The 24,723-nt window shown below is 42.3% G+C and overlaps 1 protein-coding gene across 1 annotated transcript in view; it reads right to left on the bottom strand.

The window, feature by feature from the left end:
* CNTLN (centlein) overlaps positions 1-24,723 on the bottom strand; it is a 380,111-nt gene that overhangs the window by 249,204 nt on the left and 106,184 nt on the right. The window contains exons 7-8 of the mRNA XM_060236541.1: positions 7,833-7,995; positions 3,023-3,217 (exon numbers count right to left, since the gene is read on the bottom strand). Of these exons, the coding sequence (XP_060092524.1) occupies positions 3,023-3,217; positions 7,833-7,995 (358 nt within the window). The remainder of the gene's footprint in view (positions 1-3,022; positions 3,218-7,832; positions 7,996-24,723) is intronic.

The raw sequence follows: 24,723 nt of genomic DNA on the forward strand, positions 1-24,723 counted from the left end.
TATGACCACTGGCATGCACTTGTTAAGGCCTTTGGTACTGTCACTAGACCAAATGGCAATACATTGTATTCATACACAGTTTCATCACAGGTGAAATGCAAATATTTTCTGCAGGCCTCATGAAAGTATGCATCCTTTAAACCGAGGATTGCAACCTGAAGTCCTGGGGACAGTAACGGAAGCATCTCATGTAAGGAAAGCATCCTAAATTTTGAGACATGACATGCAAAAATTTATTAAGAGCTCTGGGGTCCAAATGGTCACCATTTTTGCTTATTGCAAAAAATATTGAGAAGACACCTGACAGAAGGAGATACCTTTGTGATAGTGTCTTTTCTCAGTAACAAAGTTACTTCTTCAGTTAAGAAATCTGCCCATCGTTACAGGGTGGTGGCAATCAGGGAAAGACTGGAACTCTGGGAAATAACCAATCTTTATTATTGATAGAACCTATCTATCAGATGTAACATGTAACCAACAATTTTTTAAAAATGCAATCTGTCTCAAAACATACAAGTCCCTTCTAGTCTAGGCATGGTACAATCTCTCTGGGAGAGAGCCAGGGTTACTTATTTCTCCCCCTACTGGCCTTTCTATTCCAGTTTCAGGTGTATTGTGGCTTAGTAGTTTGACTGGTGCAAGCAGAATTCTGAAACCTTTGGTCAGAATATCTAAAAGGCTTGCTGTAATTAGGCCACTGAAAATTCTTTTGCCAATACCTGGGCCTGTATTGCTGGGCAGTATTGGGTGTAATTCCCAATGACTTTGCAATGATTCTATATTTCCTAATTCTTTCAAAGATCTCCTTTGTTTGGTTGCTAAATAATTCCTTTCCCTCAAAGAGGAGGTCTTCCACTTTGGCTCTAGTGTCAGATGGGAAAGCCAAAGACCTTAAGCATGAATGCCTCCTTAACACCACATCTGACCCCTCTGCTCTACTATGACAAACTGCTCCATGGCAGGCTGTATTAAGCTGCTGTTTGCCATGTTCTTGGCCCTCTAAGTTTACAGCCTTTGCCAATAGTTTTTTGTTGTCAGGTACCAACTCAATAAATTGCAGCATACTGTCCCAAATTGGCATTCAATATTTGCTCATTATGGCAGAAAAATTAGCTCCCCTTAAGCCCATGGCCCCAGAGAAATGGATTTTTCTCCCTAAACAGTCCCATTTGCAGCCTTCTTTACTCACGGGAGACTAATGAAACCCAGATCTCCCTCTTGCTAGAAGCATTTCTGACACTATGGAATTAGCTGTGGAGTGCTGGAAAAGGTATTTACACGTGTCCTCTTTAACTCTATATAACTTCTTGAGAAAGCTGTTGTAGAAGCTGGTCTGCTCCAAGCAGATATGGCAACTTGCATGCCCTTGATTAATGGTAGAGCCACTGTGCCAGACTCCAGGCTGTAGAGAACCTCCATTATAGGGTCTGATGATTTTGGCTCAAACAACAGGTATTCAAGGTTGAGGGCTTTTGTCATGCACATAATCTGCTCCAAAGTAGAGTTTCAAATCCTCTGTGGGACAGGGGGCTGATGATTCAGCCACCACATACATCATCTGGTGAGGGTAGGGAAGCACCTTCAGGTTTTAGGTATGAAGCTCTATCAAAACATCCTTCAGAATCAGAATACTGGGAACACATATCAGTCTTTGAAGCCTGAGTCTCTCTGTCATGTTTCTTGGAGGAATGTAGTGTTGGACTCCACACAGGGAACTGCTCTTGGTCCCATTCCACTCCCCACCCCCCATAAGTGGAAAGAGAATGGACTAACAGACTTCACCCTCATTCTCAAGGCAGAAAGAAAAAGTAACTAGTCATGTTTACTTGGGCAGCAACTTCCATTACTGGAGCACCACCACCAAAAAGCATCCTGATTCTTACAGTAGCCTACAGTACCTCAGAGTCACCAATGAATCCTAACACAGACACACAGAACAGACACACAGAAACTGCAACATGTTTTTATATAGATATAGATATAACTGCAAGTTATATATAGTAAATAACTTCTTCATTACATGGGCTTGGGCTGTTACATAAAGTATGCAAACATCTTAATGTAGCCTACTGCTTCCATTTTGTGGTTTGCAAAGTTACTAGGAGAGGAAAGAAGGAGATGTTTAATCTTCTCTCAGTCTACCATTTAGTCCTCATGTACTGCAACAGCAAAGGGTCTGCAGAATTAAAGTAGGAAGTATGTTTAATATCTTGCCTTGGTAACTTTCAGACCTTTCAGTTCATCCCACCTTGGTTAAATGTGTGCTGTGATTATGATATGCTTTTACCTAGCACACACCCACAATTTTTGCCCATATGGAAGAAGGGGAGGAGATTGGCTTTATACTCCGCCCTTCACTACCCGAAGGAGTCTCAGAGGAGCTTACAATCTCCTTTCCCTTCCCCTCCCCACACACACCCTGTGAGGTAGCTGGAGCTGATAGAGCTCTGAAAGAAATTGCTCTTGAGAAAACAGCTCTGCAAGAACTTGTGACTTACTCATGGTCAAATCCGCAGGTGCATGTTAAGAAGTGGGGAATCAAATCCAGTTCTCCCAGATAAGAGTCTATGCACTTTAACCACTTCAACTATATATATATATATATATATATATATATATATATATATATATATATATATATATTATAATAAACTTTTATTTATACCCCGCCCTCCCCGCCTAGGCAGGTTCAGGGCGGCTATATATATATGCATGCAGATTTTTCACATAGGAGTATATTTAAAAGAACTGTATATTAATTTTGTCATGTTCCAGTATATTTAGGTGAATGTACATGTTAATTACTGCTTATATCCAAACCCTGTTTTCTGCCAGAGAAACTAATGGAAAGGAGGTGATTTTTGCCAATTTCCAAATTCCACAACCCTCCCCCCCCCTTTTGTATAAACTCTAAAGAGCACTGCAAGGACCATGTGTGTGATGCTTAGTTATATTATGGGAAGTTGCAACACAGGAGTTTCCAGAAATGCCTCTTTGTTTGACAATTTAAAATTTCTCTCACCTCTTTTCTCTGATCTGGGTAAGTTTCTTGAGGTAGTGAAGAGGCACAACTGAGTGCCTGCTGAAGTTGGCTTTCCAGCTGATTGATCTGTTGTTCTTTTTCAAACAGCTGATTCTGGAGAGAAACTTGACTTTGCTGGAGCTGAATCTCACTTGCTTTGAGTTTGTCACAACATAGAGTCAATTCATTATGGAGCTATTTTAAATGAAACACAGGTTTAAGAAAAAGTATCATTATGAACAAGTGTGCAAAGTCATAAATGAAAATGCAATTATTACAGGGTTATTATTATTATTGCAGCTTGATCACAGAAATCATCCCTACAACTTCTGCTTCAGTTCAGTTCCTGTAGCAGACCAAGAGTGAAATACATAGTGATGCAAATGGCAAACAAAAAAGCCTCTGTGAATATGCAAAATTACAGTAGAGACCAATAAACATATTATTACTATATACTGTACACTGTATTTGTTGAGAACTACAATTTGTTGCTCTTTAATGATATATTTATCAGTTTCTATTAATTTTGTATATACATTGTTTTGTTTGTCTGTTTGCCATTCAATTCATTTCCTGCCTGGAACGAAGCTCACAAGTTGTTCACTGTCACATAATTGAGAGACGTTTGGCAAGTACAGATTGTTCTACCACTATAGAACTAAAACAGTAATGTGAAAACCTATCCATTCTGTTGTTACTATTAAAAGCACAAAAATTCTTATATGAAAGATGGCTACCATATCAAATTACTATCAAACACAGAACACAGGGAAGTAACAGGGGAAAGGGAAGACTTCAGCTCCTTTCAATATATGCACCTTTTACTGTAAAAAAAAAAATGCAAACACACCATCTGTTTTATACATGGCCAAGGCAGACACAAAAATAACAAATGACCATCACTTTTAGTTGGCTGTTTTTAAAGGAAAAAAAAATAAGGGTAGGATCTGAGCAACTTCAATTTGTCAAGGATTGCAGAACACTCATAGATACTACTACTACTATTGCTGTTGTTGTTATCATCATTATTGTTATTACTATTTTGAAGTATTCAAGCCCCTCTTAGCTTTTTAATATTATTTCTATTACATATAGCTACCATAACAATTAAGACGATGCTCAGGAGTAATTAAACAATTTAGCAACTACATCTAGATCCCTTTCTATACCACATCCTCATCTCTTTGTCCATCATCTAGAATTTCTTCCAACAATAAGTCACATAAATTGTTCCTTAAAATTACTCAAAAGCTGAGATGGTCTTGAACCTACAAATAAGATGGCTTCCTGGCCTGGAAAAAAAAAAACTTTCAGCCACCTAGCAAAATGAATACATACTGAGGACACAAGTTTTCATCCTCTAAATAACCAGAAACAGATAACAGGTTTTATATTCCCATAACAAATCAAATGTGCAATATTTCAGGCAAGAGACTCCCTTGTACTGGAGTGCTGGCTGCAAGAACCAGATAAGGACTTGTCAGCTGCTCCTTAGGCAAATTCACAGAGGAACAGCTTTCTGCTTTTCCAAATGGCATCAAGCCTATCAGCATGTACGTCCTATGATATACTGTCCCTTACAGGAAGATCAATGACCTTAGTTAGTGGTCAGACAGTCCATATACCCAGTACCTCAGGTCATTAGACTCAAAGAGATATTTTCAATTCAACACACCATCATATCATTTCGGAAATAACGCTGTTTGCTAGACATAAGGTCTCTTAGGAAACAGTCGATATAGTATCATTCAGAGAGAGAGGTGTATCTTTACATAAACAATTCTGCTCTGACAACATAGAGAGGAAGCAGACGACTGGCAGGTTCATGGACAAAATCTGCTCCAGGATGCCAGTGGAGAATTGGCTGCTTCAGTTCCTCCCAGACAATCCCACATAAAAGATTCCCTAAGCAGCAGCAACAATAATCAAAATTAGCATGCCTATCATAGCCTTTTCATTTATGTGCTACTTGTATTGCCATTTTGTTTAATGATGGGCTGGGGCATTCAATCCAAAAGTAGTCAAGCATTCAAACATTCAGCCCTTACCTCAGCCACCTGTGTGAAGAACTTCAACCACAGGAAATAGCTGAGGAGTAGCCTACTCAGATGGCTGCTGTGAAAATGGGTTTTAATTCTTATTTCCCACCCACCCCAAACACATTTTCCTAGAACAAAGCAACACCCCGCCCTCCCAAACAAAAGCTTTAGCCACAGTGGGGAAATCCAAAGCTTCAACGGATTCATTCTGGCAAATGGTGCAGGAGGAGGGGTTAACTTTTCCGAAGACTCCAGTCCAAGTCAAGGGTCCTCATGACTGCACTAAAGTTTGTTTTTTTAAAGTGAGGCGATTCAATTCAAATGTTATTTTTTTTTAGATCTGCAATGGTGTGGTGGTTAACTGTAAAGTCAGTTTGGTGTACTGGTTAAGTGTGCAGACTCTAACCTGGAAGAACTGGGTTTGATTCCCCACTCTTCCACCTGCACCTGTGGTATGACCTTGGGTCAGTCATAACTCTCTGAGAGCTGTTCCTCTCAAGAGCAAGGTGTCTGTTGTGGAGAAGGGAAGGGAAAGGAGACTGTAAGCCGCTTTGAGACTCTGAGCAAAGGGTGGGATATAAATCCAATCTCCTCTTATTCTTCTAATGTTTATGAAGTCTTATCTATTGAGTCCTACAGTGCAAAAAGTGTCAGAACTCAAAGATATTTCAGGATCGCAATCCTAACAGTGATCTCAAACTGGGAGCAGAGATATATAACCAGAACCTTCACATCAATTTCTGTTCTACTATACAGCACCACTTCCCTTTGCTACAGACAAATATTTTAGTTTAGCAATCTTATGGAAACTCTTTGACATCTATTTCATATTGCTTTTATAGTTGTTCCTCTCAAGAAAAGGAATTATTTCCTAAAAATGTATACCAACTATTTTACTGGTCCCAGACACACAAAGTGCTCCAGTAGCATGCTGGTTTTAATGAGACTCAATAGATTTGTCCACACCTAAGACTCAAGGTGGTGAGTCTTAAATCAATACTAAGGATAATAAGACAAGAAGAGTTTCTCAGTCTCAAGACTATCTTATCAGAGCACTCTGAAATTTACAGTTTAGAGCTTTTGTTTCAAAATACAGTACCTCCCTTCTGCGTGGTCTTGGCTATCTAGCTATTTATTAATCAGTTTGATTGAAAATCTCATAAAGGAAAGCTATCTCGATGGGATTGAAGCAACATTTGTTGCTCTCAAACAGAAAACTAGGCTATGGTTAGGATTCTCTCTCTCAAACAGAAACTGGAACTATTAATATCAATGAACAAGCTCCTTCAGTTAAAACCAAACTAGACAACAACAAATGCTGACTATTTAAGGTTTGCTCAAATGAGCTAGGTAAACCTGAAATTATCAGTTTTCTTAATTAAAAACCATGTTTGTATTATCAGACAGACCATCTCACATGTTTGCCCTAACCCAGGATGGAGAACAAAAATAGACATTCATTCATCAATTGGAATGAAGAAAACTCATTTTTTTCAAGCCATGAAAAACAAATAAAACAATCCCATAGAAAGGACAAGAACATTACCAGCCCATAAATCAATGTATATGCAAACCATAGCCCTGAGTGTGTGACATCTATGTTGTATAATTCAAAATTTATTGTGGCAATAGAGGTTAAGAGTGTTAGACTAGTATCTAAAAGACCCAGATTTGAATTCCCACGTACCATAAAAGTTGGGTGACCCTGGGCTTGTCACACTCTCTCAGCCTAAACTAACTCACAGGGTTGTTGCAATGATAAAATGGAGACCAGAATGATGTAAGCCTCTTTGAGTCCCCATTGAGGAGAAAGGTGGGGTATAAATGAATTAAATATATGATTGAATGAATGAATAAACAAACAAACAGATAGTTTTAAATTTAAAGACAGGACAATGTTGTTGTTCTTTCTTATTTGTATATTTACTGTGAACTGTCACACTGAGATTATGGATAGATTTTTGCAAATATTATGCTCTGTATGTAAGACTTAACTGTATCTGTAAGGTACATGTAATATATTTATGCCCAATAAATGTTTTTAAAATGTAAAAAAAAAAAAGATGGATGCAGTTCCTTAGTGAGCTATTTCTCCTCCTGCAACTGCCCATGCTTTTACATCTTTGTTGCTTTGTACAAAATTTCATGGCTTGTGAATCCAAACTGTTTTCAAAGGTGTATTACATATCTGTTTATGTAGCCACAGCCTTTCTATTTAAAAACTGTTAACCCAGCCTTCTTGAAATGGCAACACAAATCCATCGAGAAGGTATTTCACGAGCAAAGAAAATCCGAACAATGGAGTGCCACAGCAAGAACAGTTTGGGCACAATGAATGGAGTTCTATAATAAAGCAAACCCAAAACAATACAAATCCATATTATCCAAACCACCATCCACCATTCCCTACTTACTAAAATCACCCAAATGCTTCCAAGATATTCAAGATTAACAGAAAGACAGACAGAACCTGAACATGTACAGCTAAAATAATATTTTACTGCACATCTGGAAGCATCAGTATAGAGCTGTCAAAGCTTCTGCTAAGCTTCAAAAAGCTACAAAAGGCACCTGAAATACTGTTGTGGAGGGCTGAATGCAGGTAGATAACAGATCACTGACTACTCGGCTGCTGACCTGGATATGCCAATACTTGGTGTTCCAGGCCAGTGAGCGAGTTGCACCCCTACTTAGTTCACAAAATTTAATTCTGTCAGTGTCATCCCAACAGCGAGGAAAATACACTTTTTTGGAGGGCAGAGGATGCATACTTTTTGATATGATATTGTTTCAGCTGTGTGAGCATCTTCCTGAGTTTTCAGTACTTTCTGCGTATCCATATTGAGAGCCTGAAGCTGCTGGATCAGCTCTGCCTGCTGTGCTGCATGTTCAGTGTTTTGTTTGTAGAGATTCTGCAGCTCCTGCAACTCCTTCCTGTGCAAAGCAAGCAAGAAACTTGAAAGTGGAGTAAATGAAATCTCATAATCATCTCAGTTAAATGGCAGTGCTAGCTGTTTTGAGATAAAAATCTTCCATTCTTAACCATGCTTTCCTCGCAAGTTTTCTTAAGAGCACAGGTATACTATTAGAATTATTAGCAGAATAACCAAGACTTAACTCACAGTATTAATTGTTTCTTTGATTATTAAGTAACTTGTTAACCCAAAGCCGCAAAACATAACATGTGATAAATGCAGTTGTTTCTAATAACTATCCTAGGGAAAATGTATTAAATTTTAATAAGATGTAATGGGAAAACACACATAAGAGAAAACAGTGCTATTAATTATCTGAAGAAGTAGTTAATATAAAAAGAACTGTCCTGAAAGGTTCTGAGATAAGTTCATTCCCTATGAAGTCATGCAACTGCACATTTCAAGGAATAACAGAGAGCCAGGTCTTGTGACAGGAGTTAAGATTAAAACAATCTGATTTTTTAATTTCCTTTCTTCCTTTCTGTTATATAGCAAAAAAGATTTAAAGAGACTCAAAATTCCTTAAGAGATCAGAAATCTGATGATATGTGTTTTCAAAAGCATAGCTAGAGAGTCAGTGAGGCACAGTAGTTAGAGTGCTGGACGACAATTTGGAGACCCATCTTCGACTCCCCACTCTGCTTATGGATGCCTGTTTGGTGGCCTTGGGCCTAACTTACCTCACAAGGCTGATGTGAGAATAAAATAGAGGAGGGAAGAACAAAGCCAGCTTTGGATCCCCAAAATGAAGAAAAGCAAAGTATAAATGACTAAAAAAATTAAAGTAAAATAAAATTCAAAATTTGTTAGGAGATAAATAAATCTAATTATATATCTTTTCAAAAGCAGTTAGTACATAGTACATATTAGTACATAGCAATAGTGGTTTAATATCATATTTTAAGCAACGTTAAGCAATACCTTTAACATCTAGTTATTAGTCCTAACATTATAAATGTTTCAATTTTAATTTGGTATTATTTTATAGGAACACAATTTCATTTATAGATTATGTATAATCCTAGATGTTTGCAAGGCCTAGTACAATTAAAATTACTACATTTTACACAAGTTCCAAAGGATTAGAATCTTAAGGGATATCTTTCAGTGCTGCAAAAAAAAGAAGTAATTGCTGGGTGAAATGACAGTACAAAGACTGCACATCTAACACAGCAAAAAAGACTTTGCAATGCAGAAGACATTTGGACACTTTTCCCTTTTCTTTTAAGCCTCTTTTTTATGAACCCAGTGCTTCTTAGAGGGAAGCTGACACCTGTGTGCTGGATAGTTTCTGAAGGGTAGTTGTTATTCCACAGCAGAAGATCTAGATTCAAGTCCAATAGCACTTTAGAGCCCAACAAGATTTTTGGAGTATAAGCTTTCAAAAGTGCAAAGCTCCCTTCACCCAATACCACTGGAGTTAAACCTCTTTTAAAATGCAAAGGCTTCAAATTCATACTGGTACTGGTTTAAAGACACTGTCCTCAATTGTTCTGTACGGAGTTAGGATTTTTCTGTTCAAAGTGGTCATCCATTTTCATAATTGAAACTTCTCTATTCATTCACATAACACTCTTCCTGAAGCCAAAATCTGCTCTCAGATACAACAAATTTAAATTTAACTATATTCCAATACTAATTGAAATACCTATAAGTTAACAATGAATATCTCTGTTGCCATTTCTCCCCATTTCTGTAAACTACTATGAAGGAAAGCATTGGACTGGGGGAGGGGGGAAGATTTTGTGGGTTTTTAAAAATATATCTCAGAAGCTTTAGGTCACACATCTGCTCCGTTCATTCCCACAGCTGCTGAAGTCAAAGCCTTCTCTTGCCGAGTGAACTTTCATAGAAAGCGCAGTCATTACATTGTAAGAAGAGGGAGAGCAGCCGAGCAGCAGGATACTGGAGTTGATCACAGGATGCCTTTCAAAACCTAGCTGCTTTGTAAGAGCTATAAAGGAAGTATCTCAAAGCTCACAATTTCAAACTTCAGATATACATCTGTCTACAAATCTTGAGGTTAATGCCCTACAAGTAAACGTCTAAATGACAAATGAGAACAAAAGGCCTGAACAGGGATGACATGAGTTGCTAGTGTCAGTTGCTTCACCTGTAAATTTGTTCATTATGAAGGGCATTTTTTCAGGTGTTGGAATGCAGACTGACAGAATAAAGAAGTATTTCTCCAACATAAGTGCAAAAAGAAAGCAACACACTTACAACAGCTGGTCATATAAAGCAATAATTAAACAAAATTCCAAGCAGCATGATTTATATTCCTGTGCCAATTATCTTTTGCTATCTTTCTGGCCAGAAAAAAGATAACTATTACTATGGTGTCATATAACCTACTTCAACTAGAAGTATCCATATTGAGAATAATTATAAGTGGGGAACACAAAAGGACTTGTGGAAGCCTCTCATTTTCTCCTCTTCCTATTTCTTCTTTTCCATGAAAGAGTAGTCAACTTTGTCCCCCAGATTCTAGCCTCTAGCCCCTACACGACACTGTCTTTCATGGGATGGCTGCTATTGAGCAGTAGAAAGCAGCAGGCCTGGTCAAGTCATGGAAATGGTGTGGTAGCAAGTAGCCTGGTGGTTGCTGGTGGGCCTGACCCAATGAGTTCTCCTTCAAATACCAAACAGCCCTGGAAAGGGACTTGTCCCCTCCCCCTGCCTTGTGCTGACAGAAACAAAGTCCTGAATAGTATTGCAGTTGACTAGCAAAGGTATACAGGAGTCCCGTAGCACAGAGTGGCAAGCTGCCATACTGCATCTAAGATCTGCTCATGACCTGAGTTCAATCCCTGCAGAAGCTGAGTTCAGGTAGCTGGCTCAAGGCTGACTCAGCCTTCCATCCTTCCGAGGTTGGTAAAATGAGTATCCAGCTTGGTGGGGGTAAAGTGTAAATGATTAGGGAAGGCAATGGCAAACGACCCCAAAAAAAGTCTGCCATGAAAACATAAAAGCAACATCACCTCAGAGTTGGAAACGACTGGTGCTTGAACAGGAGATTACCTTTTAGCAAAGGTATCCATTTCAGCAACAAGTGCTTCGGTTATCGTTTGGGGGGGTTACCCCCCGCTCCCATGTTTTGTTTTTAGATTTCATTTTTTCTACAAACTCTGTCCAGGACCAGCACAAGGAAGTAGGCCAAGTAGGCAGCTGGCCTAGGGGCAACACGAGGCATCCCCTCTCCTCAAACGCCGCGCCATGAAGTTGCCTCGCTGCCTTCCGGACCTCGCCATGGTTTCCCGAGGCTCAGGAAGCCTCAGCAAAGTTGGGAACACGGCAGCGAGCACGCTCAGAGGCTGCCTTTGAATGCACCTGCTGCCTTCCAAACCTCACCGAGGCTTCCCAAGGCTCGGGAAGTCTCAGTGAAGTTGGGGGGCCGTGGCAACAAGTACGCCCACAGCCCCTTCTCAGCTTCCTCCAAAGCGGAAAAGGACGGCTGGGTAGGGGGTGCACGTTCTGAGCAATCGGAGTAAAGAAACAACGCGCCCCCTGCCCAGAAGCCCTGTCCTGCTTTGTAGGGAGTTCAGCAGGAGCAGCAGGGGGTATTGTTTCTTCAATTTGAGTGATCGGAGTGAAAAAACAATGCCCCTGCTCAGCTCTCTATAAAGCGGGACAGGGCTGCTGGGAAGGAACACGCCACCATGATGACATCATTTTCAGGTTAGATACGGTGAGGGGGCGCTGGTGCAGGGTTCTGCCTTGGGTGCCAGAAACCCTAGTGCCAGACCTGCCTCTGTCTTGTTTGTCCAACATCGCAATCTCCAGATTTAAGTATGCACAGATGGGACTATGTTGAGAATTTCGTATATTGATAGGAAGTTTTCATTCATTTCCTTCTATGGATCTCTGGGTGAATACTAAAGATTAATTAACATACACTTATTATATCTTAACAACTAGCTATCACACTATACTCAAAACCAGAATTCATGAGCTGTAGTAAAACGGAAGACTGTATAACTTATCGTGAATCTTCCTTCTCGGTGGTCCGGGGTGGGTCATTCCTTTCCTTCTGGGATGTAGCGCCTCCTCTCTCCTCAGGCAGGGTCCAAAATCCTTCGCGATCCCTGGAGGGGAGGGGCTCATCTCCCAGAACTCCAGTCTGATAACAAGCCATAACTCTCCCCTTAGAAAAACATTAGCCAGTTGGAAAGAAACACAATTCGTTCCAGACCAACCAGAGCGAGTCAGAACCCACTCCAGATTCTGAGAAAACCCTGTAGGTGAGTGCACCTGTATAGAAGTGGGATATGAACCCATACCTACATACGGAGACCAGAACATCGACTCCCAACTATGGGAAGGCCTATGGTTTTCCTTGATTCTGGTGCTTTCAGTCATGCTGTCATGGCCCATGGAAAAGAACCAACCCCAGAACGGGATGACTGGTGAAATCAGCTAGATAAGATCCTGTAACCCCACAGGGATTCTATCAGCCCTTAGGAGCCAAAACTGAAGAAACACTCCTGGGTGGGAAGGAATCACCCACCCCGGACCACTGAGAAGGAAGATTCATGGTAAGTTATACAATCTTCCGTTCTCCAGTGATTCGGGTTGGGTAATTCCTTTACTTCTGGGATGTAAAAACGCTGTACGCCCCAGGGAGGGAAAAAATAAGGCTCCTAAGCTAGAAGGGTGTACAAGGCACCCTCCATCTGAAACCTGCCTCCACTGAGGCCACCTTACCTAACCATTATGCCCCCTGAAGGGCATCTGAAAGAACTGCCCCCTTAGGAATGAGGCTGGAGCACTTTGAGGCAGATACCTTCAAGACAGAATAAAGTCTCCAATAAATCACTTACTCATAGTGTCCCCAACCCTCTTCGATCAATGGAAGCCATACAAACTGAGACCTCCTAAGGAAAGGATTTAGGTCTACTCAGTAGACACGCAACCTATTCCCAACAGCCTGGACTATCCATTTTGTCCTTAGAATGCCTAGTATATAAGATCCAAAGAGGGAGGACCACATCTTACATAATAGAAATCAACTAGATCCCAGCTATTAAGGGATCCCTCAGCTCAGACCATCCCCAAGCCAAAGCGACATCCATGAGATTATTGTCTGAGTGTGTGTGAGTGTGTGTCCTCCTAAAGGAGCCATAAATATGACCCCATAGAGTCCTAGAATTCTAGTGCTCCTACCTTCAGGGTCTACATTGGACAGTGAACCAGGAAAGGCTGAACCAAGGCAACCCTCTAATGATTTCCTCAAGTGTGATTTATGGAAAGGGGTTCCTCTCCCAGTACCCCTAACAGCAGAAAAGGCACTGCTTATAGGTTTAAGCACAAATGATAAACCATTTAACCATACCTTCCTGCCCAAAGCAGGTATCTTGGCATTCTGAGATTAAGAGAAGTCTGCCCTAATAAATTACTGTTAGGCTTGACCGAAGCTACCAGGCAGTACTGGCCACCTGGTACCCATACTAGAAATCCAATTAGAGAGAGACAAAAACACACACAAAAGTGAATGCTCAACCACATCGCTGCTAGACTTAACAAAAGACCTTGGCCAGGATGTTTAATTCATTCTAGTGGCTGAAAGAAAACGCCCTTAGTAGCCAACACCAGGAGATATCTCTTTCCAAATGTTTTGACGAAATAAGAATAGTCTAGCACTGACCAAGCGCAGAATCTAGATCAACTGCTTGGAGGGCAGCTATGCAGCTATTGGAGCCTCTTCTGCAGGACAGCCACAGCTGACCCTGAAAACACCATCTCCCTATCTAAAGGGTATCCAGGGCTCCTTTCACCTTCACAATTGATGACCCTCTGGAGTACATGTTGTAATGACTAAATTGAAGAAAGACGGGAAAAAGCTGATCTTCTAGTACCACTGCTACTGGGCAAAAGCTTGCCCTATCTAGATGCGGGCAAATTGTTGGAAGATTGTCTATTTCTATGATCCTTGCAAGTACAGCAGAACTCTCCGAATAAGTCTGTCTGCCAGAGACTGCCTAGTCCTGTCATCTACACTACCTGTAGAGACACAGATGACTTTCCACCCATTGCGATAGGAGCCATGGATCCACAGTAATGGTGCCCAAAAAAGAGGCCTGGTGTCCCTGAGAGCTTACAAAGGCTTTGACCATAACACCATACAGGTGAACCACAGCATGTTGTTCTGTTATTGGTACTGGGTTGCTAAACAGCTCCCCACCAATAGGCCTGAACTCCAGTTAGCGGTGCTTCCTGAATATACTTACTCTGCTTTTCCCTTGTAGAAGAGCTCTTCAGAACACTTGTGCCCAGAAGTCCTTCTGCTCCTCCTCCGGCCCTTCGGAAAAACCTTAGGGATCCTGGAGGGAATGAGCTAACACATGAGCTCCTAAGGTAGTGAAACTGATAGTCTACATGAACGTTGACTAACTGTTAGAACTGAATCCTACAAAAAGGTCAGAAACTGTACAGAGGCTGGGCATGACAGACCCTTAATCACCAGTGCACTGCTACAGGACACTAGCATGGAAGCGCTTGTACCACAGTCTGAATCTGAAACCTTGGAAATGGTCACTTGTACCTTTCTCATTGTCTCTAAAGCGGAAGATTCTTGACCCAAGCAATATCTATTTGTATCCCCTTCTGTAGGGAGGGGAGTGTTCAGCTGACATCTATCATTTCCTGCTAAAAAGAAGGAACCTCAGTTAGGATATTGGTCAGGAAGGGAAAATACCGACCCGCTTGGGTCCTTAGCTCTGTTACCAGTATAACCAGTGTCTTGCAGATGTCCCTGGTGCTGGCTATGAGCAACTCCCATGTACTTCCAGGAAGGGAATAAATAAAAGATCTTGAGAGATCCCTGCATCCAAGAATGAGCACCGCTATGGACTAGTCTTTCCAATATTGTTTTGAGACTGTGAAAACAAAACCAAATCTGGGTAGACCTTCAGCACTAACTGGTGTTTTCCCATTTAGTTTCATAGACCAAAGATCAGACCAGTCTTGATGATCCAAAACAGAGCTCTAAAGTCTGCAAAGCCTAATAAAATCAGGCTAGTTAGGTCAGAACTAGATTTCAGCGTTAACTGACCTTGGGTAACCTGTCATATGTAAACTAATCAGTGCCAAACTTGATCAGTTGTTGGGTCTGACAGGTTTGGATTACTCACTACGCACTTAAGTCAGGAACTGGAAGGCACTCGGTAGAGAGAATTTAGGCCACAGCATTGAAATACATTTGTTCTACTACCAAGGTCTGATGGACTTGGGTAGTCACTGGCTTTCCTATAGCTAAGCTTGCAGTAAGCCTAGTGTTGGATTACATGGCCTATGTGGCTCCTTTGAATTCTGTGGTTCCCTTACTCAGGACTCTGCAAGCTGATTCCCTCACCCCTTGGAGGGTCTGCTTGCGCTGAATCTTCCCCGCATAGGTTGTAGTCCTCACAGCCAAGAGTTCTGGTGAGCCAATATTCTGACTGGGACTCTGAATGCCATGAATCCTGATGACCGCTGTATGGCAGAGCTGCCAGGGTATGATCCTGGGACCACCTGGGAACTGGGATCTAGTTTCCCAAGATCAAAGTGCCATAGAGAATGCCCACATGGTCTTGTCATAGGAAACCCTGGCAGCAAAACAGAAAAAAGCTTTGCCAAAGGTAGCTGCCTCATACTGAATCAGAGCTTTGGATCATCAAAGTCAGTATAGCCTTCTCAGAATGGCAGCCATCCTCCAAGCTGAGGACCTGCACATCACCTACTGACTGGATAGCCAGAGGTGTTGGGGACCGTCTGCATGCTAAGCAGATGCTAAGCATCTCGGTAAGTGATGTCGGGCCAGGGGATTCCAGTGCTCCTGGGGAGGGGAAAGTACAGCGGTGGGAGCAGGCAGAGTGTGAATGGAAGGAGTATGAGACACAAGAGGGCTCGCTCCCCTTCCAGCCTGTGTCCCATCCCAAGGATGGCAAGTGGGAGGGCCAAGTGGAGACACTCGCCTCCGTCCCTGGTGATGTGCAATGCCAGGTCCATAAATAATAAAACCTCAGTCCTGCAAGAATTTTTCACCAGGCAGGACATGGACTTGGCTTGCGTGACGGAAACCTGGGTGCGGGAGGGAGAGACAGTTGCTCTCTCCCAAGTTGCCCCGCCCGGGTTCTCCGTCCTTCACCAGGCCCAGACTAGCGGGCGGGGGGGGGGGAGGGGTGGCCTTTTTCATACGGGAGGATTGCTCCTTCAGGATACTTCCGCCGCCAGAGATCAAGGGCGTGGAGTGTGTGGGTCTGGTGTGGGATGTTGGGGAAAGTTTGGCAATCTGGCTGGTGTACCGTCGGCCTAACGCGCTGGCCGGTGCCCTGCCGTCCCTGATGAAGGCTGTAGCAGGCTGGGCATTGGAGCACCCTCGACTTATAGTCCTGGGTGACTTCAATGTCCATGCTGAGGACGCAGCTTCCACTCGTGCGACGGACCTAGTGCTTTCCATGGCAGCACTAGGACTTTCCCAATATGTAACAGCGCCCACGCATCAGGCTGGACACACACTAGACCTGATCTTTGCGGCGAGAGTAGTAGTGGGTCAGATAGCTGCCGAGGCAGTGCCATGGTCTGACCACCAGGTCCTGAAGGCCCGTGTGGATATGCCACCCCTGTCCCGTTTAGGCGGTGAGCAGATTTTGGCTCACCCGCATAGTCAGATGGACCCGTTGCGACTTCAAATGGCTATACGGGATCCTTGGCCCACCGGCAACTCGTTGGATGAGCAAGTGGAGACCTGGAATAACCACCTCTCCAGAGCTGCGATCGATGAAGCGACGATTAAGACGACTAGAGAGACAATGGCGCCATGCTCGTGACGAAGCTACGAGAACATCATATAGGTCATTTATGAGGACCTATGAGATGGCCATTCGGACTGCAAAGAAGGATCGCTTTGCGTCCAGAATCGCATCTGCGACCTCGCGCCCAGCACAATTGTTTAGTATAATTCGGTCATTAACAGAATTGCCGCAGGGCAAACAAAATAATAGAGAATTGGAAATAGGCTGTGAGGCTTTTGCGAGCTTTTTCGCAGATAAGGTCTCGTCTGAGGAGAGAGGAGGAGCTACATCCCAGAAGTAAAGGAATAACCCAACCCGGACCACTGGAGAAGTGTGCATTTTTGATGATTTTTTAGCACATGTCTACAAGTACAATGTAGATCCTAATTTATACTAGTGTTTCTAAGGTCTATATGTTCCTGGTACAGTATACATACTATTTCCCAGTGGCTAGTTGTGCCACATCAGTAGCATCTGAATTAAAGAATGATGTGGAATAGGCAAAGTATCCTGATTAGCACCCCCATCCGTGGATGAGAGAACATAGTGTAGTGATGCCTAACATAATTCAATATTGCCAGGGTAGTATGAGGTAAGTCCACAGGGAAATACCAACATAATGTGGCTGGTTATGGACTGCACCCAGGTAAAATTAAACTCCCCCTCTCTCCCATGGAAGACACAGAATCATAGAGTGGGAAGGGACCTCCAGGGTCATCTAGCCTAACCCCCTGCACAATGCAGGAAATTCACAAATACCTCCCCCCCCCCCACACACACACACATATACATCCCCAGTGACCCTTGCTCCATGTCTGGAAAATGTCACAAACCTCCAGGATTCCTTGCCATACTGGCCTCGAGAAAAACTGCTGGCTGACCCCAAAGTGGCAATCAGCATTTCCCTGGGTATGTAAAGGGCCACAAAAACTATGGACTGATGCAACCCTTTCTGCCCTCCTTCTCATGATCTGCCTAATTCACAGAATTTAGCAACCACTCTTTCAGGAAGTTCTCCCTAACGTTTAGCTGGAAACTCTTTTGATTTAATTTCAGCCCATTGGTTCTGGTCTGACCATCTGGGGCAAACAGAAAACAATTCTGTACTATCCTCTATATGACAGCCCTTCAAGTACTTGAAAATGGCGATCATATCACCTCTCAGTTATCTCCTCTCCAGGCTAAACATACCCAGCTCTTTCAATCTTTTCTCATAGGATTTGGTCTCCAAACCCCTCATGTTAATGGTTAGTTAATATTGCAAAATCCATGTGGAATTGACAACTGTAAGAGAACCGATAAAAGCAAAAAGCAGAAAAACATGTTAAACAGAAATTCTGTAAAAATTTTAGCTGACAGCAGGGATGACCAAAACAAAGCTAGTGAAGATATAAGAAAAAAACCCTGAAAAATAGACAACCAGCCTCTGGAACACACTCTTCCTTCCTCTTTCCAAGATATGAATTCCTTCCTTTTTCCTATGTTGGTCCTAATCATGGCTCAGTATTATACTTGCTTTACACTATCTGTAGTTAATGCTAACTAGAGTTCCAGTCTTGATTAGAATTTCAAAGCTGGATTTTCAGGATTTGCAAATACTGGCTAAGGAAACCTTAATTATTTTGGCCATAGTCCCTTTGCTAATATAACAATTGTGCCCCAAGAAAGACTATAACATGCATTCCAAAAGATGGCTCATGAATTATAGTGAGCTAACCTTAAGTGTGCATTAGGTCACAATATAAAGATGTGGAAAACCATCTTCAATACTTGTTCACATATGAACATCCAGTTAAAGGGATTATCTACCACAGGCACTAGCTATAGTTAATCATTCTTTGTGTTTTAACCAATTTATTGATAGCATATGGTTACAGAACTTAATTTCCCTTCGTTGCTTCAATACTAACCCATCTGACTTTTCAATCCCCCCTCCCTCCAATATAGACTTCCCCGAGGTTATAGATTCTAATTCAATACTAAAGATACATCTGACTAATCAAAATTCGTTATATAAATATTTCCCCCCCCCTTCTTGCCTCTTCGGTTTTTTTTCCCCCCATTATTACTAAAAAATTGTCCAATGTCTTCTTACATTCGACTCTTTCTCTATGTATTCTTTAAACTTCCTCCACTCTTTTTTAAATATCTCCAAATCATAGTCTCTTAATGTTCTAGTTAATTTATCCATTTCACTCCACGATAGAACTTTCATAGTCCAATCCCATTTATCCGGTATTTTTTCTTGCTTCCAAAGCTGCGCATACAATGTCCTAGCAGCTGATAGCAGGTACCAAATTAGAGTCCTATCTTCCTTTGGATATTTTTCTAATTGTAATCCGAGCAAAAATGTCTCTGCAATTTTCTTAAAGTCGTAACCCAATATTTTGGAGATTTCTTGTTGTATCATCTTCCAATACTCTTTCACTTTTTCACATGTCCACCACATATGGAAGAAAGAACCTTCATGTTTTTTACACTTCCAACATCTATCCGACATTTTCTTGCTCATCTTAGCCAATTTTTTCGGGGTCATATACCACCTGTACATCATCTTAAAACAATTTTCTTTTATGCTCTGACAAGTTGATATCTTCATTGAGTTCTTCCAAAGGTATTCCCATGCATCCATTTGTATTTCTCTATTCACATTGATTGCCCATTTGACCATTTGAGATTTTACTACTTCTTCTTCTGTAGACCATTTCAATAATAACTTATATACTTTTGATATCAATTTTTCATTATCACCAAGCAGGACCCTTTCCAATTCTGTTTGTTCTCGTCTAATTCCTTCCAATTTTATATCATTTTCCAACAAGCTTTTAATTTGTTGCATTTGAAACCAATCATATTTATTGTCTAGCTCTTCCGAAGATTTTAATTCAATTTTATCTCCTCGAATCTTGAGCAGTTGGTTATATGACATTTCTCTTCAATACTTGTTCACATATGAACATCCTGTTAAAGGGATTATCTACCACAGGCACTAGCTATAGTTAATCATTCTTTACCACCCCATCTTGTCTCTCCACAGGCACTGAGACATTCAAGAGGTATGAAACTATTCCCACTACCAGCGATCTGCACTCAAGTGAGACCCTCAGAAGCAGCAGTGACTATTGGGAAAGCAAGGTATTCTTGCACAGGAGTACAGGGCAGATAGTAATGAAGCAGTACTCAGCATAGAGATGCAGGGGTAGGGAAAGCTAGAAGAACTCCTTGTTCTATGTTGTTGCTCTGTTTTGAGACAAGCCTCAACAGGGCCTGTTTTTGCACTACAGAGAATGAAAAAGTTACTCATCCAGCTCTGGTCTCCCAACAGCTAGACCCCCAAGGGTCCTCTTCCTCCACTCCCCAATTTTCTCAGGGCATATTAACACCACAACCACAATGATTCTGGGAGCCTAAGAATCTGGGGCCAGGCTCCTCTTGTATTTAGTCTCTTAAATAGCAATTATGAGCTTCCAAATTGCTAATCTCTGTTGTATGAGTTCTCTAAGTGAATAGGACTTAACAGCTGTGCCACTTATGCTCCTGCAAGAGTGAACTGTACTGGGCTTCATGTAGTTTATGAAGATAAGAGTGACATATTTAAAATGAAAAGAAGTTTAATAAGTAAATGAAATGTATATCCTGCACAGGCAAATACTACAAAATGAGCAACAGTCAAAGAAACTGGAATAAATGTAGTTCCTCTTTCTCTGGCACAATACTTTAAGATATAATAACAGATAGGCTATCCAAATGTTTTCCATTCATCTTGATTTCACTGTTCAGATATCATCCCTTGCTTTCTCAGGACTATGAGCTCATAGCTGGTCTCCTGGGCTGTAATAGCCCCTTCCTCTTTCTGGTGTCTTTAAAAAATGGCTTCCTTCCTTAACTACTGCCAAAGTTTTATTTTCTGTCTCCTTCCCAGCAGATTCCCTTTCTGTTCTTGTGGTCAGGAAGCTCTCTTCTTATCTTGGGCGCCTGGGGCTCTATGGTTTAGAACTCAGGGCTATTGTCACCTGCATTTCTATGGCAATGAATGGTTCCACAACAGGAAGTTGATTTGTTTACTTGATTATACCATTGCCTTCCCCCCCCCCCCATGAGGATTCAAAGCGGCTTACATCATTCTGCTGTCCTACATTTTATCTTCACAACAACCCTCTGGAGTATGTTTGGCCGAGAGTATATGATTTGCCCAAGGTCACCCAGTAAGTTTCCATCTCAAAGTAGGGATTCACACCTGAGTCTACCAGATCCTAGTCTGGCATTCTAATCACTATACCACACTGGCTCTTGTTTTGCAAATTTCTTGATACCCAGCAAGGAGACTTATTACCCTCTAGGGCTACAACCTTTGGTACTGAATACTCCTAATGTGGAAGGAATTTCACCATATCCTCCCTCTATTTACAGTGGTCCTCCACAAGTTGCATGCCTACATGTTTGTTGATACTCACTAGTTTCCTCCCTATCCCAACTGATGATCATTCCTTTGCCTTCTTCAAGTTTCCATCTTGATGTAGTGTTTGGTGTAGTGGTTGTGCGTGGACTCTTATCTGGGAGAACCAGATTTGATTCCCCATTCCTCCACTTGCACCAGGTGGAATGGCCTTGAGTCAACCATAGCTCTGGCAGAGGTTGTCCTTGAAAGGGCAGCTGCTGTGAGAGTCCTTTCCGCTCCACCCACCTCACAGGGTGTGGGGCAGGAAGATAAAGGAGATTGTGAGCTGCTCTGAGACTCTGAGTGAAGGGCAGAATATAAATCCAATGTCTTCTTCTTTCTTTCTTTGTGCTCTTGCTCCCATTTACACTCCTCTTTTTACTGTCATACTATCTCCACCTTCTTTCTCTGTTGATTTTGTTTATATTTCACCCAGTCAACTTTAAGATGTACTAAAGACAATGGTAAGACAGAGAGGTCGTGCTGGTACTGATGTGACTGGCCAAGTGCAGACACATTCCACTCATCTCTTGCGAACTCCATGCAGCAGCTGCATCTTAAAGGGGATTAGCTGCATGAGGGTACAGTGTGACTCCATTTGTCTTTATTAGAGGCATGTGTTTGCTTGACTCTATTACACCACATCCATAGTGAAACAATCAGCACAAACCAAAAGTGGGGGAACCCTTACTACAAGAAATAAAACAATGTTTGAGTCCAGTGGCACCTTTAACACCAAGAAGTTTAATTCTGGGTATAAGCTTTTGTGTGCATGCACACATCATCAAATACCAGTGTGCACACCAATGTTCCTTCTAAGCTGCAGAGTCTTGTGAGCAAAAATTCTACTTTGTGAGCTATTGGCATTAAAAGTTGTGAGCTACTGCATCAATTAGGGTGCTCTGGGGCCACTTTTCCTGAGCAGAGATAAAAATGTGTGAGCTGAGCCTAAAAATCTGTGAGCTTGCTCACGCTAACTCAGCTTAGAGGGAACACTGGTGCACACACATGAAAATTTATCCCCAGAATTAAGCTGTTGGTCTTAAAGGTGCCACTGGACTCACATGGCTACTCACCAGAATCTACAAGAAATGAAAGTAAACATGAGAGGAACCAGAAGAGATAAGAAAACAAGAGGAAGATATATACATGTGCATATACACTCTTAGTGTGGAAAATCCACCCCACACACCTTGCTCCTGCCGCATACATACACAAGAAAAAAATCCACTGAATCTCATAGTTATGGATAGCATAGTATTTGAGATTTTATTTAAAAATATGGGGTAGAGAAAGACAGGTTGTTTACCTGTAACTGTAGATCTTTGAGTGGTCATCTGTGCAATCACACTCATGGGATACAGCGCCTGCGTCGATCCCCCGAATTAATACCGAAAAAGCCCGGGATTTTTCGCACTCGGCACCAGTGGGCATGCGCAGGCGTCCCAGTACGCATGCTCATCAGAGCAAGCGTGAGGATCCCACCAGTTCCTTCTTGACCGCTGGAAGCCCCTAACATAGGGAGACCGTCAGCAGTGGGTAAAGAGGGAGGGTAGTGTGAATGCACAGATGACCACTCGAAGATCTACAGTTACGTAAGCAACCTATCTATCTTCTTCATGATCTCTGTGCTTCACACTCATGGGAGATTAGCAAGCCAGACATACCTGGAGGCAGGAAGACGGTCAACCAGAAGAGACAGCTTGCAGCACCACAGCTCCCAGACGAGTCTTCTGCTGAGCATGCACGTCGAAAGCATCATGAAAGCATGTGGAGAGGACCAAGTGGCGGCTTTGCACACATCCATCAAGGAAACACCCTTCAGGAACGCCACCAATGTCTCCATCACTCTAATAGAGTGTCCACAAATGGGTCCAGGCAACAGCTTCTTGGCCAGCAAGTAGCACAGTTTAATAGTCTCAGTAAGCCACTTCGAAAGCAGCTGAGATGAAATTTTTGAACCCAGTTTAGGAGCAGCGTAAGAAACAAAAAGATGCTGATCCTGACGAAAACTCTTTGAATGACTCAAGTAAAAAAGCAACACACGCTTAACATCTAAAGCGTGCCACCGATGTTCCTCGTCCGAGGAACGTCAGATAAAGGCGTGAGATAAAACATGGGTAACCAAATGTCCAACTTAAGGTGAAACTGTGAAACCACCTTAGGGAGCCAACGACACTCCAGACTCATGAAAAACTAAATAAGGGTGGTCACAACGCATCACCATGAGCTCCCCTACACGACGTGCCAAAGTGATTGCCTCCAAAAATGCAGTCTTCCAGGATAGAAGCTGTAGAGAACAGGTTGTCATTGGTTCAAAGGGATGCCAAGTCAACCTGTCCACACTAATGGCAGATCCCACAACTGTGGAGGTGATCTAGATGGAGGATGCAATCTAACCAATCCCTTCAGGAAATGCTTTGAATGAAGCAAAAAAATGCTTTGAATGAGCAAAAACTGAATGCCCCTCAACAGGCTCATGGTATGATGATACTGCTGATAAATAAACTTTAATAGAAGAAAAGGAAAGTCCAGCATCCACCAAGGACAACAGAAAGTCAAAAATAACTGGTAGGCCCACCCGCTGGGGTGAGAATGCAGGATCAGCCAAAAACTGAAGAAACTTCTTCCATTTCCTGAGATAAGAGACACGAGTAGATAACTTTCTACTATTTAAGAAGACGTGCTGGACTCTGCTTGAGAATTTACAGGGTCGATGAGCCACGCCGTCAGCTTCAGATGAGGGAACCAGTTCTGCCGAGGCCACCACAGCATGATTAGTATGCACCTTGGCTTTTCCCTTGCTATTTTGTTGACCACTTTTGTCAGCAACAGAAAAGACGGAAATAGGTACAGAAACCAACCCTTCCATGGGAACATTAGACCGTCTCCCAAGGACGCTGGATCCGACCCTCCCCTGGTGCAGAACAGAGGACACATCTGTGATGATCGTGACTGTCATTACAGGCAGATGGAAGGGAGCTCCCTGACAGATGTTGTCCTTGGATTTCCACCATTTCAGGGTCTGAAGGAAGCATGAACCTCTTTCGAGGTGAGTCATGTAACGCTCAAAACTTTCTGAGTAACCAGAGTTGAAGCCCTCTCATGTACAGTTTCATGAACAGAAGCACACTGGTAGTCACCGGCATCAACCCCAGCATCCGCTGCAGCTGCTGCACCGTGCCCCATTTCCGACTTTGCAAATGAAAGCGATGATGTCCGATGCTCTTTGCTGAGGCAGAAAAGCACGATGAAGTGTGTACAGCAAAGCCCCGATAAACTGAACAGTCAGATGGGACTTCTACATGTTGACCTGCAGACCTAAGGTGTGAAGAAGACGAAGAGTAGTTGCAATGTGACTGGATAGATGCTCTTCCGAATCTGCCACGAGGAGCCAATTGTCTATATACGGAAAAACGACTATGCCTTGCAGCCGAAGATGTGTAGCTACCACACTCATCATCTTGGTAAACACCCG

Source organism: Heteronotia binoei, chromosome 4 (assembly GCF_032191835.1).
Source record: "Heteronotia binoei isolate CCM8104 ecotype False Entrance Well chromosome 4, APGP_CSIRO_Hbin_v1, whole genome shotgun sequence".
Lineage (NCBI taxonomy): Eukaryota > Metazoa > Chordata > Lepidosauria > Squamata > Gekkonidae > Heteronotia > Heteronotia binoei.